The sequence below is a fragment of the Aedes aegypti genome, chromosome 3 (assembly GCF_002204515.2).
Source record: "Aedes aegypti strain LVP_AGWG chromosome 3, AaegL5.0 Primary Assembly, whole genome shotgun sequence".
In the NCBI taxonomy this organism is placed as follows: Eukaryota; Metazoa; Arthropoda; class Insecta; order Diptera; family Culicidae; genus Aedes; species Aedes aegypti.
The window spans coordinates 184955332-184975012 of NC_035109.1; the positions used below are offsets into that span (position 1 = coordinate 184955332).

At 36.4% G+C, this 19681-nt stretch overlaps 1 protein-coding gene across 2 annotated transcripts in view; it reads right to left on the reverse strand.

Moving 5' to 3' along the window:
- Positions 1 to 16629, reverse strand: part of LOC110678676 (homeobox protein SIX3-like) — a 217926-nt gene extending 201297 nt beyond the window's left edge. Inside the window, exon 1 of one of the 2 annotated variants that reach the window (XM_021851882.1) lies at positions 15538 to 16629. In XM_021851882.1, the coding sequence (XP_021707574.1) occupies positions 15538 to 15824 (287 nt within the window). In that variant the 5' untranslated portion in view covers positions 15825 to 16629. The remainder of the gene's footprint in view (positions 1 to 15537) is intronic. The other variant, XM_021851883.1, reaches the window with a different exon arrangement.
- Positions 16630 to 19681: the final 3052 nt, after the last annotated feature.

Genomic DNA, 19681 nt, shown 5'->3' on the forward strand with positions numbered 1-19681 from the left:
CAAAGTTAGACGAAATGTATTCCTTGAGCATTTTCATAAGAACAATACTCTACAGTTTTTATTTACAGTATGGCCCTTTATAAAGCAGTAAAATAAGTCGCATAATAATGAACGCATTATATAAGGTTCGAGTAGACCACAGTTTGAAATCGGTATATCTCAAAATCTAGATAATTTAAAAACTTGAGGTCTTTAGTGAAGTTGTTCTAGAGGTGAAGCGCTGTATGATGACACCACATTTAATTCGGAATTTGACCGCTAGATGGCACTAGTGGGCATTAAATTTTTACTATTGTTATGCAAATATTTCAGGTTCCTGACCATTTAGAACAGTGATCCTCAGCTTTGTTTTTTGACCATTTTTATTTCTTATAATTTATTTTTTTTATAATAATTTGGTTTGGTGTGCTTGATAACTTTAGGATTAAAACAGCTTCCCGATTAAAAAATGTTCGAAACTTATCATAATTAAGAGGTACGGACATAACGTGTGGCCCGCGGGCCGCACTTTAATGACCACGGATTTAAAAGGATGGCGTTTTCGGCAAAATTGTACAGTAAGTTAAGAACTATCATTGTTCGAGCTAGTTGATTCAAAAATTTGCCACTAGGTGGCGCTAATGAGCATTAAACTTTTGTTTTGACGATATTTCAGGAACCTGAAAGATAGCGTCTTTCAGTAGCTCAAGGGCTATCATTATTTGAGCCAAGAAATAGGATATTTTGCCACTAGACGGCGCTAGTGAGTAAGAAACTTTTGTTCTGCAGATATTGCAGGATCCTGACTTTTTAGGCAGATGCCGGCAAAGTTGTTCAGAAGCTCAGGGACTATCATTTTTTACCAAATCTCGAACTTCAAGGATTAAACAAAGAAAGCATTTGAGCTACTGAACAACTCTGCCGTAGACGCCATCTTTGTAAATTATCAGGCTCCTGAGATATTTGCAAAACAAATGTTTTATGCTCTTTAGCGCTGCCTGGTGGTAAAATTTTGAATCATCTAGCTCGAACAATGATAGTCCTTGAATTACCGTACAACTTTGCCGAAGACGCCATCTTTCTAAGTGGTCAGGATCCTGAGATATGCAAGACAAAAGTTTCATGCTCACTAGAGCCGCTTAGTGGCAAAATCCCGGATTTCTTGGCTAATAAAATGATAGCCTTTGAGCTACTGAACAATTTTGCCGAAGACGTCATATTTCTAAGTGATTAGACTCCTGGGATATTTATAAAACTATTCGCGTAACAATTTCACGCGACAACCGAAAGGTTAAAAAGCCATATAGTGCGAAAAGTGTGTTTCGGTAAGTGATCCATTAGTTGAGGGTGTTCCTATAGTTGCGGTAGAGCCATTTTCACTGATTTGATTGCATCAGTTACAGAACCGACACTGCCAATCGTCGTATTGTCTTGTTGAAACACGAAATAGTTGAAAACAGCGTTCAAATTGCATTATAACTGATGAAACATCGCTTAAATTGGTATTTTTTTTTTACTTGTACCAATAGTTGCGGTGAAGTGTTCCTATAGTGGAGGGTCCCAGAAGAAAACAACGGATACCGCAACTATAGGAATACAAATTAAAAATATACCGCAACTAAAGGAACAGCGTACCAATAGTGCAGGCATTATTTTTCACTGACATGCCGTTGGTTACTGCGATGAAATCATTTTTTCTCATTAAGTCAAAGGCCGTTACTTCCCGTTACAACATCAATATGTAGATTAATTGCCTATCTTGAATTTGGGCGGCTAAATGAAGTTCAATCGTGCTTAGTACCTCCACTATTGGTACATCTACCCTACTCCAGTATCACCAGATCAGTTGCACTTACACAAAGAAGCAACCAGAGGCTTGCTGTTTGGTTAGCAGACTGCCTATGTGTCTGGCGTAAGCGTTATGAAGCAGAAGCGGTAGCCATTAGACCAGCAGCCCTGTCTTACACTGAAAATAACTCCGTTACCAGGAAAATTAAAAAACAGACGTCATTTGGTCATTTTCATTCAATGGAACAAAACAGAAATTAAATTTTAATCGATTTTTATGCAAGAGTGTTTGTAAGTATATACTTAATATGCTCTAAGGTGTATTTACATAAATGCATGATAACCAATTTCGGCCCATAGAGGGGCAAAAGTTCGAATCAGCAGGTACATTTTTCTCGCGGAAAAAATGAAAAAACCGCCTCAAATCCACATATTATCTTTAAATTTAGCGAATCTTTCCTACTCATCTAGGAACTAAAATTACAAGTTTGAACCAATTTTTGCGAAAAATTGTTGTTTTTAGGTATTGCCGAGGGTCTTTTAATGACAATTTAGTGTGTATTTTTCTGTAAACATAAGTTTATGGCTGATATAAAGGTAACGAGATTTTGTGTACCAGCCAGCGAACTTTTGCCCCACACCAGATTCGAACTCTTGGGTACTTTTTTTTTCAAATGTTATGTTCGAAAAAAATTTATAACATAATAACATATGCTGATATAATTTTGTTTTGTACCCTTAGTCGGGTATGGTATTGTATATAGATAATATAAATAGCATTGATAGACCCACCTATTTCGGACATTTGAATATATTACTAATTACTTTTCGATACAGTCCTCATCTTAATTATATAGTCGAATAAAGCTTGTGTTGAAGGAATTAGTATAGTATAGCATAATACAGATGGATTAGTGAATTAACCCTCTAATACCCAACCCCGCCTTTAGGCGGGGTACACTTTGGAATTTTGTGTATTTTTTCGTAGCTCGGAAATCAAAATGATTTTATTTTTGGCTTAAACCTTGACTCATAACACGCATATGAGAAAAGGTTTTTATGACTTTTGAAACTTTTTTGTATTTTTGAAAATTGTTTGAAAAATTGTATTATTATATAACCTACAAATGCCTGGGGTTTATTTAACGTGTAATATAAAAAATCGTACCTTTTATATTTTTCTACTATTAACCTATAACAGAAGAAGGGCTTGGTGGTATTAAAATAATTCCAAACCTGTGGTTCCGTTAATTACACGGAAAATAAAAATATTTTCAGAAAAATATTTGAAATTTACTCTTTTTAAAAGTACCGTGAAAACTTGAATTTTTATTGTTGCCAAAAATCAGTAACTTCAAGAAAAAATTAAGAAGGATAGTGATGTTCAAAAATAATAATTATAAAAATCAAAAACCAAAATTCATATATTTGCGAATAAAAATAAATCATTGCCCAAAACGTGTTTAGAACGATTTTAGATAACTTAAAATGATATTTAGATCGAAAATAAAAATTTGGGTATTAGAGGGTTAATACCGATTAACATAGAAATAATGCTCTCGGACAATGCTCAATAACAACAAATTGATATAAAAAACTAACACAATAACGGAAAGCAGAGTCTATGACTATCATATGTCATATATGAGTATATAGACTCTGACGGAAAGGTATCAAATATAGTGTGCAAGTTTCGAGTCAGACGATGCGTACAAAAACGATGCACATGATTCCTACAAAACCGCTAGAGAAATCAACCGAATTGGAACATTCATTGTCTGATTCAGTCCAGGTTCCTCTATCAACTTTACAATTTGTAACAAATCATTTGTAAAAAAAAACTAAACATTACAAAACAATGTTTTGCTATTCCGTTGCAAATCAGCCTACTTTTCATCAAGAAAATGGACAACATTACGGCCTAATTTTCCTATCGAAAGAAATAGTGCTGAAAAGTGCTAGTGTTTGACTTCGGGAGATGCGTGAAAATTTGAGTCGGTTAGATGTACGGCAAGCCTCGTCGGATAAATGTACGGCTCGTGCTGAAAATATCATCATTTTGCAACTTGTTGCTCAAATAACTATTTTGATGTCTTGAAGATTTTTATACGGGCAGATGAATATCAGAGACTTAAATGCTCATTACTCAACAGTAATACTCGTTAGCTTTGTTTTTTTTGCGGCTGATTCTAAATATTAAAGTATTGTTTTGAGTAGCAATCAAACGAACATAAGCAAAATTCTGTATTATATTCAAATGAATTATAGTTAAGGTTCTTAGAAATCTTCTTCTCTGCTTAGAAATTTCAGAATATGCCTGGAACCAAGTAACCAAAATCGACACAAATTCAAAAATATGAAACGTGGAAAAATGTATAAAAATATGTAGATAAAGTATGCTAACGTTAGAGGGAGTAATATTCAAAACATCATTTGATTAAAGGTGTGAAATGAAGCAGATAGGAATAATGGAAATCAATTCACTCAGACAGAGACCACAATTCTCGAAACAAAACAAATGCAACCCTACAGACGATTTTGCCGGCAGGCACCATTACAGCAATTCACAAATGCGGTGTAATTCTTCATTTGCCTTTTCATGACGGCTCTCGGTTGAGCGTTGAATGGCAGAACGTACATTTAAACCTTTTAGGGCTTACCCCACGACTCACATTCCTCATGTAATGATGAATTTAGCAATAAGCAACGAAAATTAATGGTTATGAGTACAAACTTAGGCTTAGTTAATAGTTTTTGAATTGACAATTAATACAAAAGGTTAATTCAAAGAAATGTTCATCAATCTGCTTACAAAGTCGAATCCAGTATTTATCCAGGAATTCCGAAGCTTATTGTAGGGGAAGTGGTGGTAAAATGAACAGGGGTGGTAAAATGAACACCGTGCCTTTCACCGTGAAAAAACAAATTTCGATGATTTTTTATCACGCACGGACGATTTAGAGCATAAATATGAGTGTTCGAGTTGATACTCAGGTCAATTGAAGTGAAAATATCAACGAAAACTAAAATTTTAGAAAACCACGTTCAAAAATTAGAACTGCCGTAACTTTTAGCTCGGAAGACTTGAGGTTTTTCAGTGAGGTGAATATCGTTATGATATGATGTCAAATCTGATAGCTTTAGAATTCTTTTTGAATGGGTTACAATCATTAAAGGTTGTTTTTTCGGTGGGGCAATGAACATATTCAGAAATATTTGTTTTGCTCACGTTTTTTGCGTGGTGTTCATTTTACCACCAACCACTGTTCATTTTACCCACATAGTGCAGGTAAAATGAACATTTGTATCCCTTTTTGATAGCGATGAAAATATGTGAAAATCTAGCTATTTTAGTCTGAATCCTTGTCGTTACTATAGATTACATCCCTATTTTTGATGTTGTGCGGTAGAACTATAGAAAATCCTCGTTTTTCTATCAAAAACAAGATGATTTCCTTAAGGTGTTCATTTTACCACCCCTTCCCCTACCGATAAAATACAGAAAACAAAAATCATAGCTCAATCTGAGTTTGTGCAGGAAACCTATCTCCACGTCGTTTGGAAAAGAGCTCAATTGTCGAAAAATGATTCGTTGTGCGCAAACCAGACAACGTTCGAGCAGTTTAACGCAAAGGTAAAGACCTGAGCAATGCTTCGTTGCCACAATGCCTCAGGGCGGATCAGCCAAATCATGCTCATGAACGTGACCTACTCCTCTAACGCTGAATCCAGACGAGAGCCAAATTATTTTAATAAGCGTGTTTTCCTTCTGGCCCCGTAATCGTGCTGGCCAAAAACGTAAACGATCGCTCTCCCAATGATAAAAAAAAAGTACAACCATCAGCCAATTGTACCAACCAGGCGAAAAATCAACAATCTATCTTGTACACATCCGCGAGGGGCAGGAAAAGGCCCCCAAAATAGCACCACACCAGGCGAGCTTACGTTTAACTAGCTATAAACTACAATTACTTGCTGCTTTTTCTCCACTTTTTAGACCATTTTTCTCCGCCAGCTGGTGGAAGTCTCTTCTCTGTTTTTTTTTTTTGGCTCGAGGTGCCCACCTACTGTATCGCTGTTTTGCTAATAAAATTATTTATCGAAAATTAAAAGAGAAAATTTCCAAATTATCCACCGTGCACGATAGGTCATTATTACAAATTTTATTGTTGATTCTTCTCGGGCAGCCTTTCCGGAGTGTGCGTAGGACTTTTGAACTACATATATCAGATGGTTACGAAACGTGCGTCAGACAGGTGAACTGACTGCAAATTTGGGTAAACTGTGGCATCAGTTCAGCAAACTTTTCCAAATCAACATAGGCTGATCGTTGCGAAACGTTTGAAATATGATAACGCCCACTAGTCTTAATTTATTATCACAAAATAGTACTCTACTACAATTCGCCGATCGTCAAATTGATCAATTGTCAAACAATCATTGTTTTGAAAACATTTCTACATACTTAATTTGGACTCCTTGAGTTCTAGTATAATCGTTAAATTCTTAATATTAAAATTCAGCATTTTTACAACTTTAACAACCTGTAGGGCAAAATTGGGTAGTATGAATAAAAAAGCTTAGCTTTCCTACATGTAGCACAACCTCGAAAACGAAATTTACAGAGTTTACTACACTTTTGGTATAAATTAACAATCTTTCGAACATGTAGTACGTATGTACTACTTTCGAACATGAGTGTTTACTACATACGGGTAGCAGCGATTCGTCAACTACTTTTATGATCAAATCAAATAAAAAATCAACGCTCCGCCTTCAAAAGGACGTTTTTTCAAATTTCGTCTAACTATCTTTTTACAACTCCAGAGGTGTATGTAAAAACGAGCTGACGTTTAACTTTCTGTTAGGGATTGTTTTTTATAATAACAGTAAATACATTTTACATTTATTACACCGAAAAAAGCCAATAAATTTTCGTAATAATAATAACAGTAAATGAAGCACCGCGCGCCCATACTCCCCTACTAGTTCGCATTCATGTACCCATCGCAAATCCCACCGACTGCGATTGGACCAGTTCGAAACGTTAATCGCGTTCGTTTTTTTTTTTGTCCGCTCCAAAAGGTAATTTATTGATTTTATACTGGTGCCTACACGTGGTGGTTGCCTCGCTAACGAGCCTCGTTTGGAACCGTTTACCCATACGGGCGGTCCACGTTTCGGTGTTTGGCTCCACTACGCACCCAATTGGCCGCCGTTCCACCAATCCGAATTCGCGAGCTCTTCTTCACCCCACAGGCCAGGAGGCAATGACAGTCGTAAGAGAGCGCGCTCCCCCCTCGCGATTCAGTTGCAGCTGATGGACCATTTATCTCTCTTATGATTTGATGAATTTTTCTCTTACAATTGGAGCAAGAATAATTGTGTTATATTGATAATTTCGAAACGAATATCTCACGATGATGTGCAGATTTGAACCAACAACAGGCAGGCATCATCATCTGGCGAGGCGTGGGATTGCTCAGAAAATCCCCAAGTATATTTGGCGTTAGAAATACACAAATCTGTATAACAAGCTTCACACGAATGCATAATCTGTGGTTGCATCGTCTTGCAAGTCGATTAATCCGTCTAATTAGTTGGAAGGAACGGACATTATTGTAAATACCGCGATTTTGAAGCACGTTGGTCAATATAATTTCGAACCTTTACACAACACTCCACGGTATAATGATTCGAATGACGACAATGTTGCCCTAGAGAGCACTACGATAGGTGTGAGAAATGAGCTATTCGTTTGAGAAATCACATCCATAAATCCTACTCAAGTAACATTGGTAGCTGAATAACAGCTTATTCAGCTAAGATGCTGTTTATACAGCTCATTTTAGTTGAATGAACTGTTATTCAGCTACCAATGTTACTTGGATAATGCTCAAAACAGACAGAAATGGTTTTGCTCTAAGTATTCTACTAATCTTCAAGTTTTTTTTAATGTGATTTTTTATAATGCCAGAAATGTGTCATCTGGGTATAAAATTCAACCCAAATACCGTGCACCACTGCTTATTTGGATGATACCTCATGCAAACCATCGGGATTCATTTTTAATTTGATTTTAAAATTATCAATCGAAATCTTACTACGTTCCATTTCACTAAACTCCGTTTCATGAGCTAAATGACGTTTGAATTATTTTAAATCTGAACGATGTGCAAACTAGCAGGGTTCAAATTGAAGTGTTCAGATTAAAAAAAATAATTTACACCGTCTTCAGCCAGAGGCTACACAGACTGAACATAACTAACATTAGACAACGGACACACGAAACGACCAGTGGACCAATAAAGAATTGTTGGTTTGATGAAAAGTTTTCTCCGACTGGGGCGGGAATCGAACCCACACTCCGTAGCACAATACGCCTAACCAACTGACGCCGCTAACCGCACGGCTACGTAGCCCACCAAATAGAGGGTCTTATTTCCCGGACTTGACTTTTTATTTTCGAAATCCCGGGATTTTGCAAAATTAGTTTAAAACTGGAAGTGCGAAATTTCAATGTATTTCATGATCATGTAGGCTTGAGTGTGTGTTAAGGTTTTGGAAAATATATTGAACATTTTCAATTTGTATGAAATTGAAGCTACATTGCATTTCTCCACTTCTTCATGGAAAAATCATATTTATGATATGTTGATTGGAATTTTAAAATATGATTTTGAGTTACTGTGAGATACACAAATATAAACACATTTACACGACTTTGTATGGCATAATGGTACAATATTGAGGCAACTATATCACAATTACACGATAGATATTTAAGAATATTTGTTATTATCGTGCCCTAGAAACAATATGAGCTATGAAACTGTTGTATATACCTATTTTTGTTTTCATGCTTATTTTTAAAACCTGGAGGTGAACTTTAGCCACAGCCTCACTATTAAAGAAATAAAAAGAAACGTGACAAAAACATGCATATTTCAACTCCTATTCCTACGCCCATAGTATCTTCATAAGAAGAAGCACTACTGTGTTGAAATATATCGAAAAAATTCTTTTTGCAATTTGATTGTACATCGACTTACTTTTCATCATAGCAATGACCAACATAACAGCCTACTTTTCCTGACAGTACAAAGAGTGCTGAAAAATGTTACTTTTCAGCACTAATAACAGTATCGAAAAGTAGAATTTTTTAGTACTGTTATGGGAATTATCAAAACGACGTCGGATTACGTCCATACGTCTATTGAATTGCTCTCAATTTCTCAATGACTCAGTTAACTAAATTCTGATTCTACATTCATTTGGCGAACCAAATCGAGTCAGATTCGGATCGTAGAGCCAGAAGCTAGTTGACTGTGAAAGATTCTGTGTTTTGCGGACGTAAAGGTGGCAGTAGCAATTGTGAGCTCACTCTCAAAAAAGAGGAGAGTTTTAAGAAGTGGTTCGTGTATACTTATGTGTAGGCAATTTAGTACATGAATAACCAACAATATGGTAGAAAATTGCTAGCAGCGTTTTACCTGGTCTGTATTTCAAAATAGAGTCAGCATTGAAAGTGTGAAAATTCGTGACAGTCTGAAATTTTGTGACAGACTCGGCGAGCCTCGTTGGATAAATGTACGACTCGTGCTGAAAAAATCATCATTTTGCAACTTGTTGCATAATAGTTACTACTAATCTTCAAGTTGGTGGAAGTTCTTCTTAAAATTCAGGATAACTCATCACACATTACTATGCGGCTTTGCTTACATATACTTGCAGTCTTATGGCCACTACTCTCATACGAATAAGATCCAACTCTCCATGATGCACTCCAGGGGATATAAACTGCCCTTCTACTACTACGTGTCCCATGTTCTATGTAAGCCTTATGAACCGCGGGACAAACATGCGTAGAACGGCAGTAAAGGTCTTTGCAACACTCGCAAGAAACCATTCAACTAATCATCTCCACCCTTCCAGGCTATGATAATTTCTATAAGTCGATTGTTCTAACCCTACCTGTCTGAACAAAATTATGAAACATTCGTTATTTGTCGTTGTAAGTTCATTGTAATAAAGGACGACATAGACCAAAAAAAAGTAGCTAAGAAAAAGTAGAAGAGACAATCTCTTAACACCACACTTATTAAAAAAATATATGTATAAAATGATCAGAAATCGGAACACAGAATTTTTTGAAACGGTTTGGTCTGGATTCTTGGAAGCATGTAATGAAGTCTTGAATAAATAGCAACAAGAAAACTAAAGAAAAAAAACTCTATTGAACTTCTGGTGACATTCTTCCAGCGATCACAGGTGAAAATCTCTGTGAGAGGAATTCCTTAAGATCGTATCAAGTAAAGAAAATTAGTATAAACAAATTTCCTTCAGTTTTTCGATTATTCCATGTGCCGAGAATTAGTTTGATTAGCGCATTTTTTTTAATATGGACCAAAAGAAGTTCGTAGATCAATATTTTTATATGTTTCTCAATTTTTCTTTGAAAATTGTATGAGATTGATTCCATCAACTTCAAGTTTTCGAATCAGCATATACTCTCGATCAGAAGAGTAAAAATAATCCTTAATAACTTGCAAACTAACTTTTTACAATTTTTCATCGTAAAATGTGGTTTTTCATCACGCCAATCCGTCATGAAACGACCTACTTTCCTGCACTAATTACGCAACTGAAACCAGTGGTGTAATCACTCATTACGCAACGCTTTCTCATTAAGCAACTGTTATGAGTTGCGTAATAAATCATTCCACAACATTTTTTCAGAAATTGTAAAATAATGGTGAGTGCATTCCGATAAGATTTTGATACCCCTTCTACGAAATTGCAAATTAGTAGTTTACGGAACAAGTTGCACGAGGCTTGCCGAGTAGGATAATTACGACGAGTGCTGTAAAAATCGAATTCTACAACGAGTTACAAACAACTTTTTTTTGCAATTTCGTAGAAGACCACTTGAGGGTATCAGAAATTACATCGGAATGCATTCACCATTATTTAACAATTTCTGAAAAATTGTTGTGTTGATTCATTACGCAACTCAAGACAGTTGCATAATGATTAAGCGTTGCGTAATGAATCATTACAGCACTGGTTTCAGTTGCGTAATGACTATTCCTGCACTGCATACTTTCTTGACAGATTGGCGTGATGAAAAACAGCCGTTGCAGAACTCGATATTTACAGCACTCGTCGAAATTTTTCAACTCGGCAAGCCTCGTTGGGTAAGTGTACGACTCGTGCTGTAAAAACCATCATTCTGCAACTTGTTATGTGAACTACTATTATAGAATTGGTAGTTTTATCATACTGAATGTATGATATTTTTCAGTATTGACAATTTTCATCATACTGGATTCAAAACTGCTGGTATGTTCAAGAGATTGTACCGTAATCCGGGGTATCATTGATCAGCGGGGTAACATTGATCGGAATAACTCATCTCGTAGAAAGTTCGCATTATTATTTATTGATGGAACATTTCCAAACCATGAATGGTGCTTCCCTTTCTTATATTCATGAGCTAATAAAAGTGAAGATTTTTGCGAATATTGCATTTAATTTATACGTAAATTTGGCAACTTTTCGAAATAATGATTTTAATGGTTAAGGATGACACTACCAAACATTACATCTCACATAAGTTCTGTAAACGATATGCACATGGAAAATGCGGTTCTTACTTAAAACGGCATCGCCGAAAACGATTCCGTTGTCAAAACTTTCATAAGTATGTTCAATTAGGCAACATTACCAAATTACTATTAAGAATGTAAATTTCCCTTAGGAAATTGCCTACCTTTAGGCGTATTCCGTGGTTCGAGGTGTTTTTAATTTTAAAATAACTCAAAAAGTAAATGTTTTGTAAGCGTTTGGCCTTCATATTCGGCTTCAGGGGCCATGATTTAAGTAAGTAACGACATTTTCAATTATTCAGAACGTTGTTTACATAAGTGATCAATGTTACCCCATACCAGCTAAATCAAAAAATCGCTTAAAACATTTTTTCGAACATTCTTAAATAGTTCAAAAAATAAAATAAAGTATATAGTCACGAGCTATAGGTGGCAGTACTTGTTTTAAAAGTATACAATTTGCAACTTTTGCAATTTCAAACGAAATATTTAAGAAATATTCAAAAAATTGATCAATGTTACCCCGGATTACGGTACTAGAAACCAGAGTGCGGAAAAATCTGAGATTCACGCTGCAGTAGCCTAGAAAAACAAGACACAATCAGTATAACTAGTGAAACTCACGCCTATCGTTGATGTACGCTAAAGGCCTTGAAAGTAACACAACACTTGTTTCTAATGGCAACACAAAATTACGGTAGAAAAATGTTCTATTCCCCACGCTTGCAGCCTGCGATGACACTACTGATTGATAAAATGCATGCACCTAACAAAGGCTACATGATGAGATTCACGATTTTAAACTACCGTTTTGCATCGAATTCCCGGACGCTTCGAAAGCCGGACACTCTGTAGAGTTTCAGCTATTTTGCATGCATATGCAATTTAATTTTAAACAATTCTATACGAATCGATGCCTTACTTTAAGTTCTACATAATTATGTATTTTTCATCATAGTAACCTGGTAAAATGATTGTTCAAAACTTAAAAAAACATTTTCGTGTCATATAGAACGTAAGTTTATGCGCTGATTAGGTCAAAGCTTTGGATTCGCTACTCGAACGAATCTTATCATTTCAAAGTGTTGAAGCACATTGAAGTGATATTGATCATAATTAGGCAATGATCTTGTTTCCAGTGATGTTTTCGAATAGCGAAAAGTGCTAAAAACTGCTTAAGTGTCCAATATTTGTAAAAAAAAATCTAGTGTCCGGGTTTTGAAGCATGAAATTCTAACGTTTTGAAAACCGGACACACCTTGCTTCGTAATGATTTTTAAAAGATGATGAATAAAAAATCATACTACACTAATAATTAGAGTGTACATTATTGTTTTAAGGTGGCTGCAAACTTTACAAAGCTTGGGAAAGTAATGGGCTGCTGTGAGTGAGCGAGTGTTTAATTCAACAGTCATGCACTACATTTAGTGCTAGTGCTATGATAATTTAACCTATATTTTTTCTTAAATCGAAAAAAAATCCATGGTGAGCAAAAATGGGTAAGTAATGAATAATAAAAAGTGCAATTCAGCAGTTATATCCTCGTCCAGTGGGGGGAAACAGAATATAGCTTCAACGCCAGGAATTCGATTATGCTTCTGTTTGACTAGTTCTATCGAAAACAGAAGATGCAAACCTTTTCATCAATATGCATGCTTTTTGCATATAAGTAGTACATATTCTACTGTTTACAAAACATATGAGCTTCAATTGAATATTATTGATTCCTAACCGTTGACTGATTAGATAAAATAAATAATTTTATTATAAAGGCTTTAAATAGGTTCACATTTTATCTTCGACTGTTCCTTCTTGTTTGTAGTTAATATAATGAATTGTATAGTAGATTTATATCTTTGTTTCAATTGTATCAGATCATTATTACGTTTGTACAACGTGTCAGAAAAAAATCTCATAAATATCCATAAAATCAAATGTTTATTGATAATTTTAGAGTGTCCGCATTTCGAAGCAAATATGTCCGGAGTTCGAAACATTTATTATTCAGTGTCCGGATTTCGAAGCAAGACATGCTACATATTTAATGTATTTTCAATGATTTGTAGCTCATAACTAGCTATTTCTAACTAATTATTGCTCTCAAAAGATAGTTATTTTCATACCTCAACAAAATGTTTCGTCCCTTAAAATGAAATTCCCAAAAAAAATTAGATTGACGGTGTCTAGGTGCTTAGGTGTCTGGATTTCGTATCAAAACGGTATTGTAGACAGGAAACCCTCGTGATTTTCGTGAATTTCAAGCCTACTATTATTACATTTCACAGCCATGCTAGAAACACAAGACAGATTCTTGTAAATGATAATGGTTAGTGCTACAAAGCCATTGAGCCATAAGCTGGTGGAAAATTCGACTTTTTACCCATTATGCAATTGAAGTTTACCTCATGTAAAAGCAATTCGAGCAAAATGCATTTTTATGTTGTTTATGCAGTATTCTGTATTTTGGAAATTATGATTCATAATGTATGTTAAAATATATGTATGCCAAAAAAACATTTTTCTTTTTTTGTTAGAATTCATAGTGGCATGTTAAATTTCACGACTAATGTCATATGATTGTCTAATGTTATCGATAAGAAATAATAATTGTATTTGACTGGAACAATGTACAACAAATAATATCGAATAACTCTTTGTATGTGAATTTTGTTACAATGAGTGTATTTGAATGTTGATCTAATAATAATGAAAATAATCTTTGGAGTTTTTGTTGACAACCGTTTACTGAATTAGAATTTCCAATGTGTCTTGAGGATATTATGTGAAAAACAGAAAAACCATCAATCGCAAATCAAACATTTCTTCCATTTAAAATTTTACCAATAATTGATAGTATTGATTAAACTGAACCAACAGCAATTTAGTTTAAATTCAATGGAAGATGAGAAAAATCAGGCTGCTCACTAAGCTCTGCCTATCCCTACAACCTTCTGTCTGATGATTGGTATAGAAAAAAATTCACAATAGGTAACTAACTTCAAAATATATAATGCATTTTTAGCCTGTTCTTCATAAAACCCATCGAAAAAATTTACCGTGAGGGGATAACAATACCAAATTCAACAATATCATTTTCCACGGATGTTATTCTAATTTATTTTAATTCACCATTGCATAAACTTTAAGTAATACTATGACAAAAAAGTACGAGTCTATTCAATTGTAAGCTTTTAATACATGTTTGAATTCAAAATTTGTCTTCATTGAGTATGATTCAGCACCACCAACACGGATGATGTGCGATTCAATGCTCAATCGATTCTAATATGTAATCAAACTTCATAGCGAAATACTTTGCTACTGTACAAAAAAAATTGTAAAGTGTAATTTCAAAGGCTCTTAAATTCAAATACATTTTCCGTTCAATTGCGACACTGTACATTTTTGGCAACACATCGTTCGATTTACAAAAAACATTCGTGTCTAGCACTGTGTTAAAATCAATCGATTTCGCAATTGTTATTAGTTACTTCTACAATTTGATCAAAACTCAGCTGGCACTAATGATTTTCTAGCTCAATTACCAATGGATTGTGTTGGTAACATGCTGAGCATAAAACGAATCAATTTTGTACGTTCAGTTTTCTGGAACATTATATTTTCGATTGCGTTGCCAAAATCTAACGAACAATGCAACAGTATGTATAAAAATAAAGCGTGATAATTTAAAGAGTTATTGCTTGAGCAATTTCCACACCTTATTGAGGTTTATACTTTGGAATTAGCGCATTTTGGATACAGTTAAGGTAAAGAAACCATTCACAACCAAACTGAATTGTTGAAATTGTTTTTCGGGGGTTAGAGTGCCGTGATTGATTTTCATAAATTTGGCTTTAGTTTTCAGTCTTCTTTGCTCCCTGACATAATCTTATTTTGTATTGCCCAAGCTGGTGTCCAGAGAGTACACTGAAAATCGTATCGAACATGGGCTCGTTTTCCGTTACCATTGAAGTTGAGGATCAGTACTCTATTTCTACAAATCACATTTAGTCATGTGAATGTCATTATATTTGAATGACTTATTTTACAGTCCCACACATCTGGAATCTCAGTTGTTCAAGGTTCTTCAATTCACACTGGTTTGAGAGGCACAAACAAAATCATACACTGATAACAACCAACGATCGATCGATTCACCCACCTAAAGTGTCCCGTGTGATATGCAACTATCGCCCGCGCTCGCAGCACCGCCTCGGAACGGTCCAGTTCCGAGATGTTCGGGTGGGCCACCGGTAGGCTCCATAGAAACCGCGCCAGCCGTTCAATGTCCCCGGATTCCTCCAGTGTTTCGCAAACGGTCGCAACCTGCGACGCCGTAAAGTTCAATGTCGGTAAGGCAAACAGCGGACTAGGTGCTAGAATCGGGTGTGGCTGGACTGGTATTTGCGGAGGATTTCCTGATCCTCCCGTCGGCGGCCCAACGGCCATGGATGGTTGTCTAACCACCGCCAGATTGTTCGTGTTGGGTGCAATTTTGAACCAATGATGGCGGTGGGTAATTTTCACTTGCCAATCGCTTTCGCAAACTCGGCCACTCTTTTATCTATCACTTCCGAACGCACACTTGAGGTATAACACTATAGGCATAATTCCGTTCACTGCCGTAGACTCTGTTTCAGCAAACTATAACGATCATTCACTGATTTATGCTTCTTCTGTTTGCTCTCGTCGTGAGGAGTATTTTAATCCAACAGGACGTATATTTTCACATCTCTAAACGCAATTCTTCCACGGTTTCTAGAAATTTATTGCATATTATTTTAACAAATCAATTCGCACTTATCTTCCAAAAACGCAATCAAGCTCACAATCTTTCATCACCGCCACTTTAGTGTTGCAGTAGGCCGGATCCAAGCAACCCGTTACAATCCATCCAGCACGGTCAGGCCGGAAAACGCGCGCGATCTCTTCCAACCCACCGCGAAACTGTGAACGAGCACGACGGCAAACGTAAATTGCTGCTGAGCGACCGAAATGCGACGGTAAGTCATTCGCAAGAATATGCTCCAACAACGGCTCAACAAGACCCGCGCCAGCTCTTTCACCCGCAACAGTTGTGCAAACCAACAACAACAACAGAAACAACAAAAAAAATCTCCGTACTCCTCGTCGCGCGAAACCTCTAATAGCGCATATTTATTTTGACACGTCTCAGCAGCAGCGTATATCATCTATCGCGTATGGATTTTGTAAAGCTACTGATATCTTATTTGATTTTCAATACATAATCCCTCTCGTCTTTACAAAGAGCAAGGCGCGCGTTCTCTGGTCGTTTCTGATTAGCTAAGAGAACACCAATCATCGTAAAAAAGGGGCGTTGATCTTTTTTACGATTTTTATTTTGAATGGCATGCGCGCCGCTTTCACAACTACCACTAAGGGAAGAGGGGATCGAAATCCACCAATACCATTTCGGATGGATGGTTGTGTGAGTGACAACGAGCGGCCAGTGCTGCCGAGCCGAAGCCGTTTTGTGCAACTTGTAAACCAAGCAGGCGACGGGGTCCGCGTGTGTTTGTGAACGTTTCCATTCCATTTCCAACTGGTTTCAAGTACAAAGTAAAAGTATCATGTTCACTGCTTTGCTGCTTTGGTTATGTATCCCATGCTCTTTGTCTGCGATGATCTTTTTCTGTACATAACTTTTCCTACTACTGTTGGACATTATACGCAGGGAAATAACATGAATACATGTGAAACAGATAATTTCCCTCTTTTCCCTAACCTCTTGCAGCACAAAAAATGTGTATAATTTCTATTTGTACGCGTATATATTTCAACTGTAGAGGAATTCTGCTATTGAGAGCCTATATGAGAAGGCAGCAGCTGAGCCGAGTTGAGCTATATCCATATACACCACAAGCGTATCTGGTATCGTATCGTATCGTATGAGGTCGAACGATGGATATGTGGTGCAAGGTCTGCTAGTGAGAAAGAGCGAGAGAGAGGAGTGGTACCGGCTGTTGACCGGGGGGAGTTGCGGAGTCGTTTTGCCCCCACTGGGGAGAGCGCTGTAGCGATGGCTGACTTTGAAAGCCCCCTCTCTCACTACTCGCTGGAGAGATTGTTCAACACCCACCTCCCAAGCTCGATCCAATCCGATGTCGGCGCGGTGGGATGAGGCTTAAGAGCAGTGCCCCAGATGCACTATATTAGGTGAACACTGGAATAAGCCATGATTCGTGGCATACGTACGTACGGTATCAACGAGCCAGTCTCTTGTCATTCATAGTGGGGAGAAAATAGACTAAATCCAATTGCAAAATTTCAACTTTTCGATTTAGAAGGTAGCTCGCTTTTAGACGCCCAGCTTTAAATTTGTAAATGAAACGTTGATTATGCATTAGTGAAGGAAGGAGCTATGTTAACTAATGATTGTCATATTTCACTGTTTTCCGTGTCTGTTATTTTGTAATATTTTTTATTTCAACTAACACAGAAAAATAACAAATGCAAAATGATCAATTGACATAAATCTTTTCATTGGTTTACAGTCTACAGATATGGATCAGTCCTGGAATCAATACAAAATTTCTCATCAAACAGATTTTCAATTGTGCTTTTTTCTGACTTGAAAATAAAATGTCAACTAGGTATATCTAGAAAACTGCTGATTTATAATTGTGGGGCATATTCGGCAATGAATCAATGATAAGGCTATTCTAAAAGAAATGCCAAAATGTTGCTTCCATCTGTAAGAGAACTGAAGGTAATTTTCCCAACGCGCCACCCTCCATTTGGATGAACAATGTGTTTTAGAATGCATTTTTCAGCATAGATTATAAAAAATGGTTAAAAATGATTCTCTCTATATATTTTTTTTTGTTTTTCTCAAGATAATCGTAAAAAAGTATTCAGGGGACGGACCTGGTGTAGTGGTTAGAACACTCGCCTCTCACGCCGAGGACCTGGGATCGAATCCCATCCCCGACATAGTCATTTATGACGTAATAAGTTATAGTGACGACTTCCTTCGGAAGGGAAGTAAAGCCGTTGGTCCCGAGATGAACTAGCCCAGGGCTAAAAATCTCGTTAATAACGTCAAACCAACCGTAAAAAAGTATAAAAACGATTTTTGCTGCTTCCGTTTCAATTTTGTGCAATTTTCAAGGTTTTTTTTTCCGGTGATAATAAGTATCCACAAGTGTTTATAGTTAACATCCGTTATTGAAACAAGTATTTATAAGCTTTACAAATCACTAAAACATCTACAACAAGCGTCGAAAGAGACAGTTGTCTGAGTAGCAGAAAAACCTAATTTTGTCGAATGTCTTCAGCAATCCTTTCAACTAGCCCGAAGAGTGTTGAAACTAATATATTCAATCAAAATCTAAAACAGAACATGGCTGAAGGTTGGTAAAGTATATTTGATGTGATGAGAACACTTTGAATATGAGAAATTGGAACGTTGAGTTGACTATGAAATCAAACTTATGAAATCCTAACATGTAACTTTGCTTATCGATTCAAAAAAAATTCCACCGAGTTCCACCCTAAATCACGCACAGACATATTTCCTAGAGTGTCCTCTAAAAGGTCTGAAAGATGCAGCTGCAATTTTAGACTATTTTTAGACATGCTCCTTAACCAGCACAAGTATGAAAATGAGTTTTTTGTGATTAAAAATCGGAACGTCTTGCAACGCTATGTGGTCTTGGCTCAACCAGACATTACACCAGAGCAAGTTTATGCTTAAAATTATATATTTTAAATGTGGTTTCCAAAATTTTATTCAATTTTTGTATTAAAAACTGAAAATTTTTAAAAATTGCAATTTTGTTACATAAGAGTGTATAAGTCACTTTTGCAGCTACGAGTGAAAAGAGACATAAATCAAAGATGTAACGATATTTGTTTTATTCAATCTATACAGATGTATTTTGAATAAAATATTCTGCTAGATATCCAGTGAACGTTAATCCAGAATAGCAGTTCGTAGGCGCATCAAAACATTTAGGTTTATTCTACGACTGGCGTGAGGTGACAATTGTGGGTGCCGTATAGCGAGGTGACAATACTCGACTCGAGTGAAGTGACTTGCCGTGCAAATCAAATGGAGAGTCACTTCACTCAAGTCGAGAATTGTCACCTCGCTATACGACACCGACGATTCTACCCCATTACTCCGAATCCCATTACCCCGAATGCCGTAAACCCGAACGCCATCACCCCGAATTCCAAAACCCCTAACGACCCATCACCCCGAATGACATTACCCCGAATTCCAAAATCATTGGGAAATGTCATCCATATCATCATGTGAAGATAATTGTAATTCGGGGTGA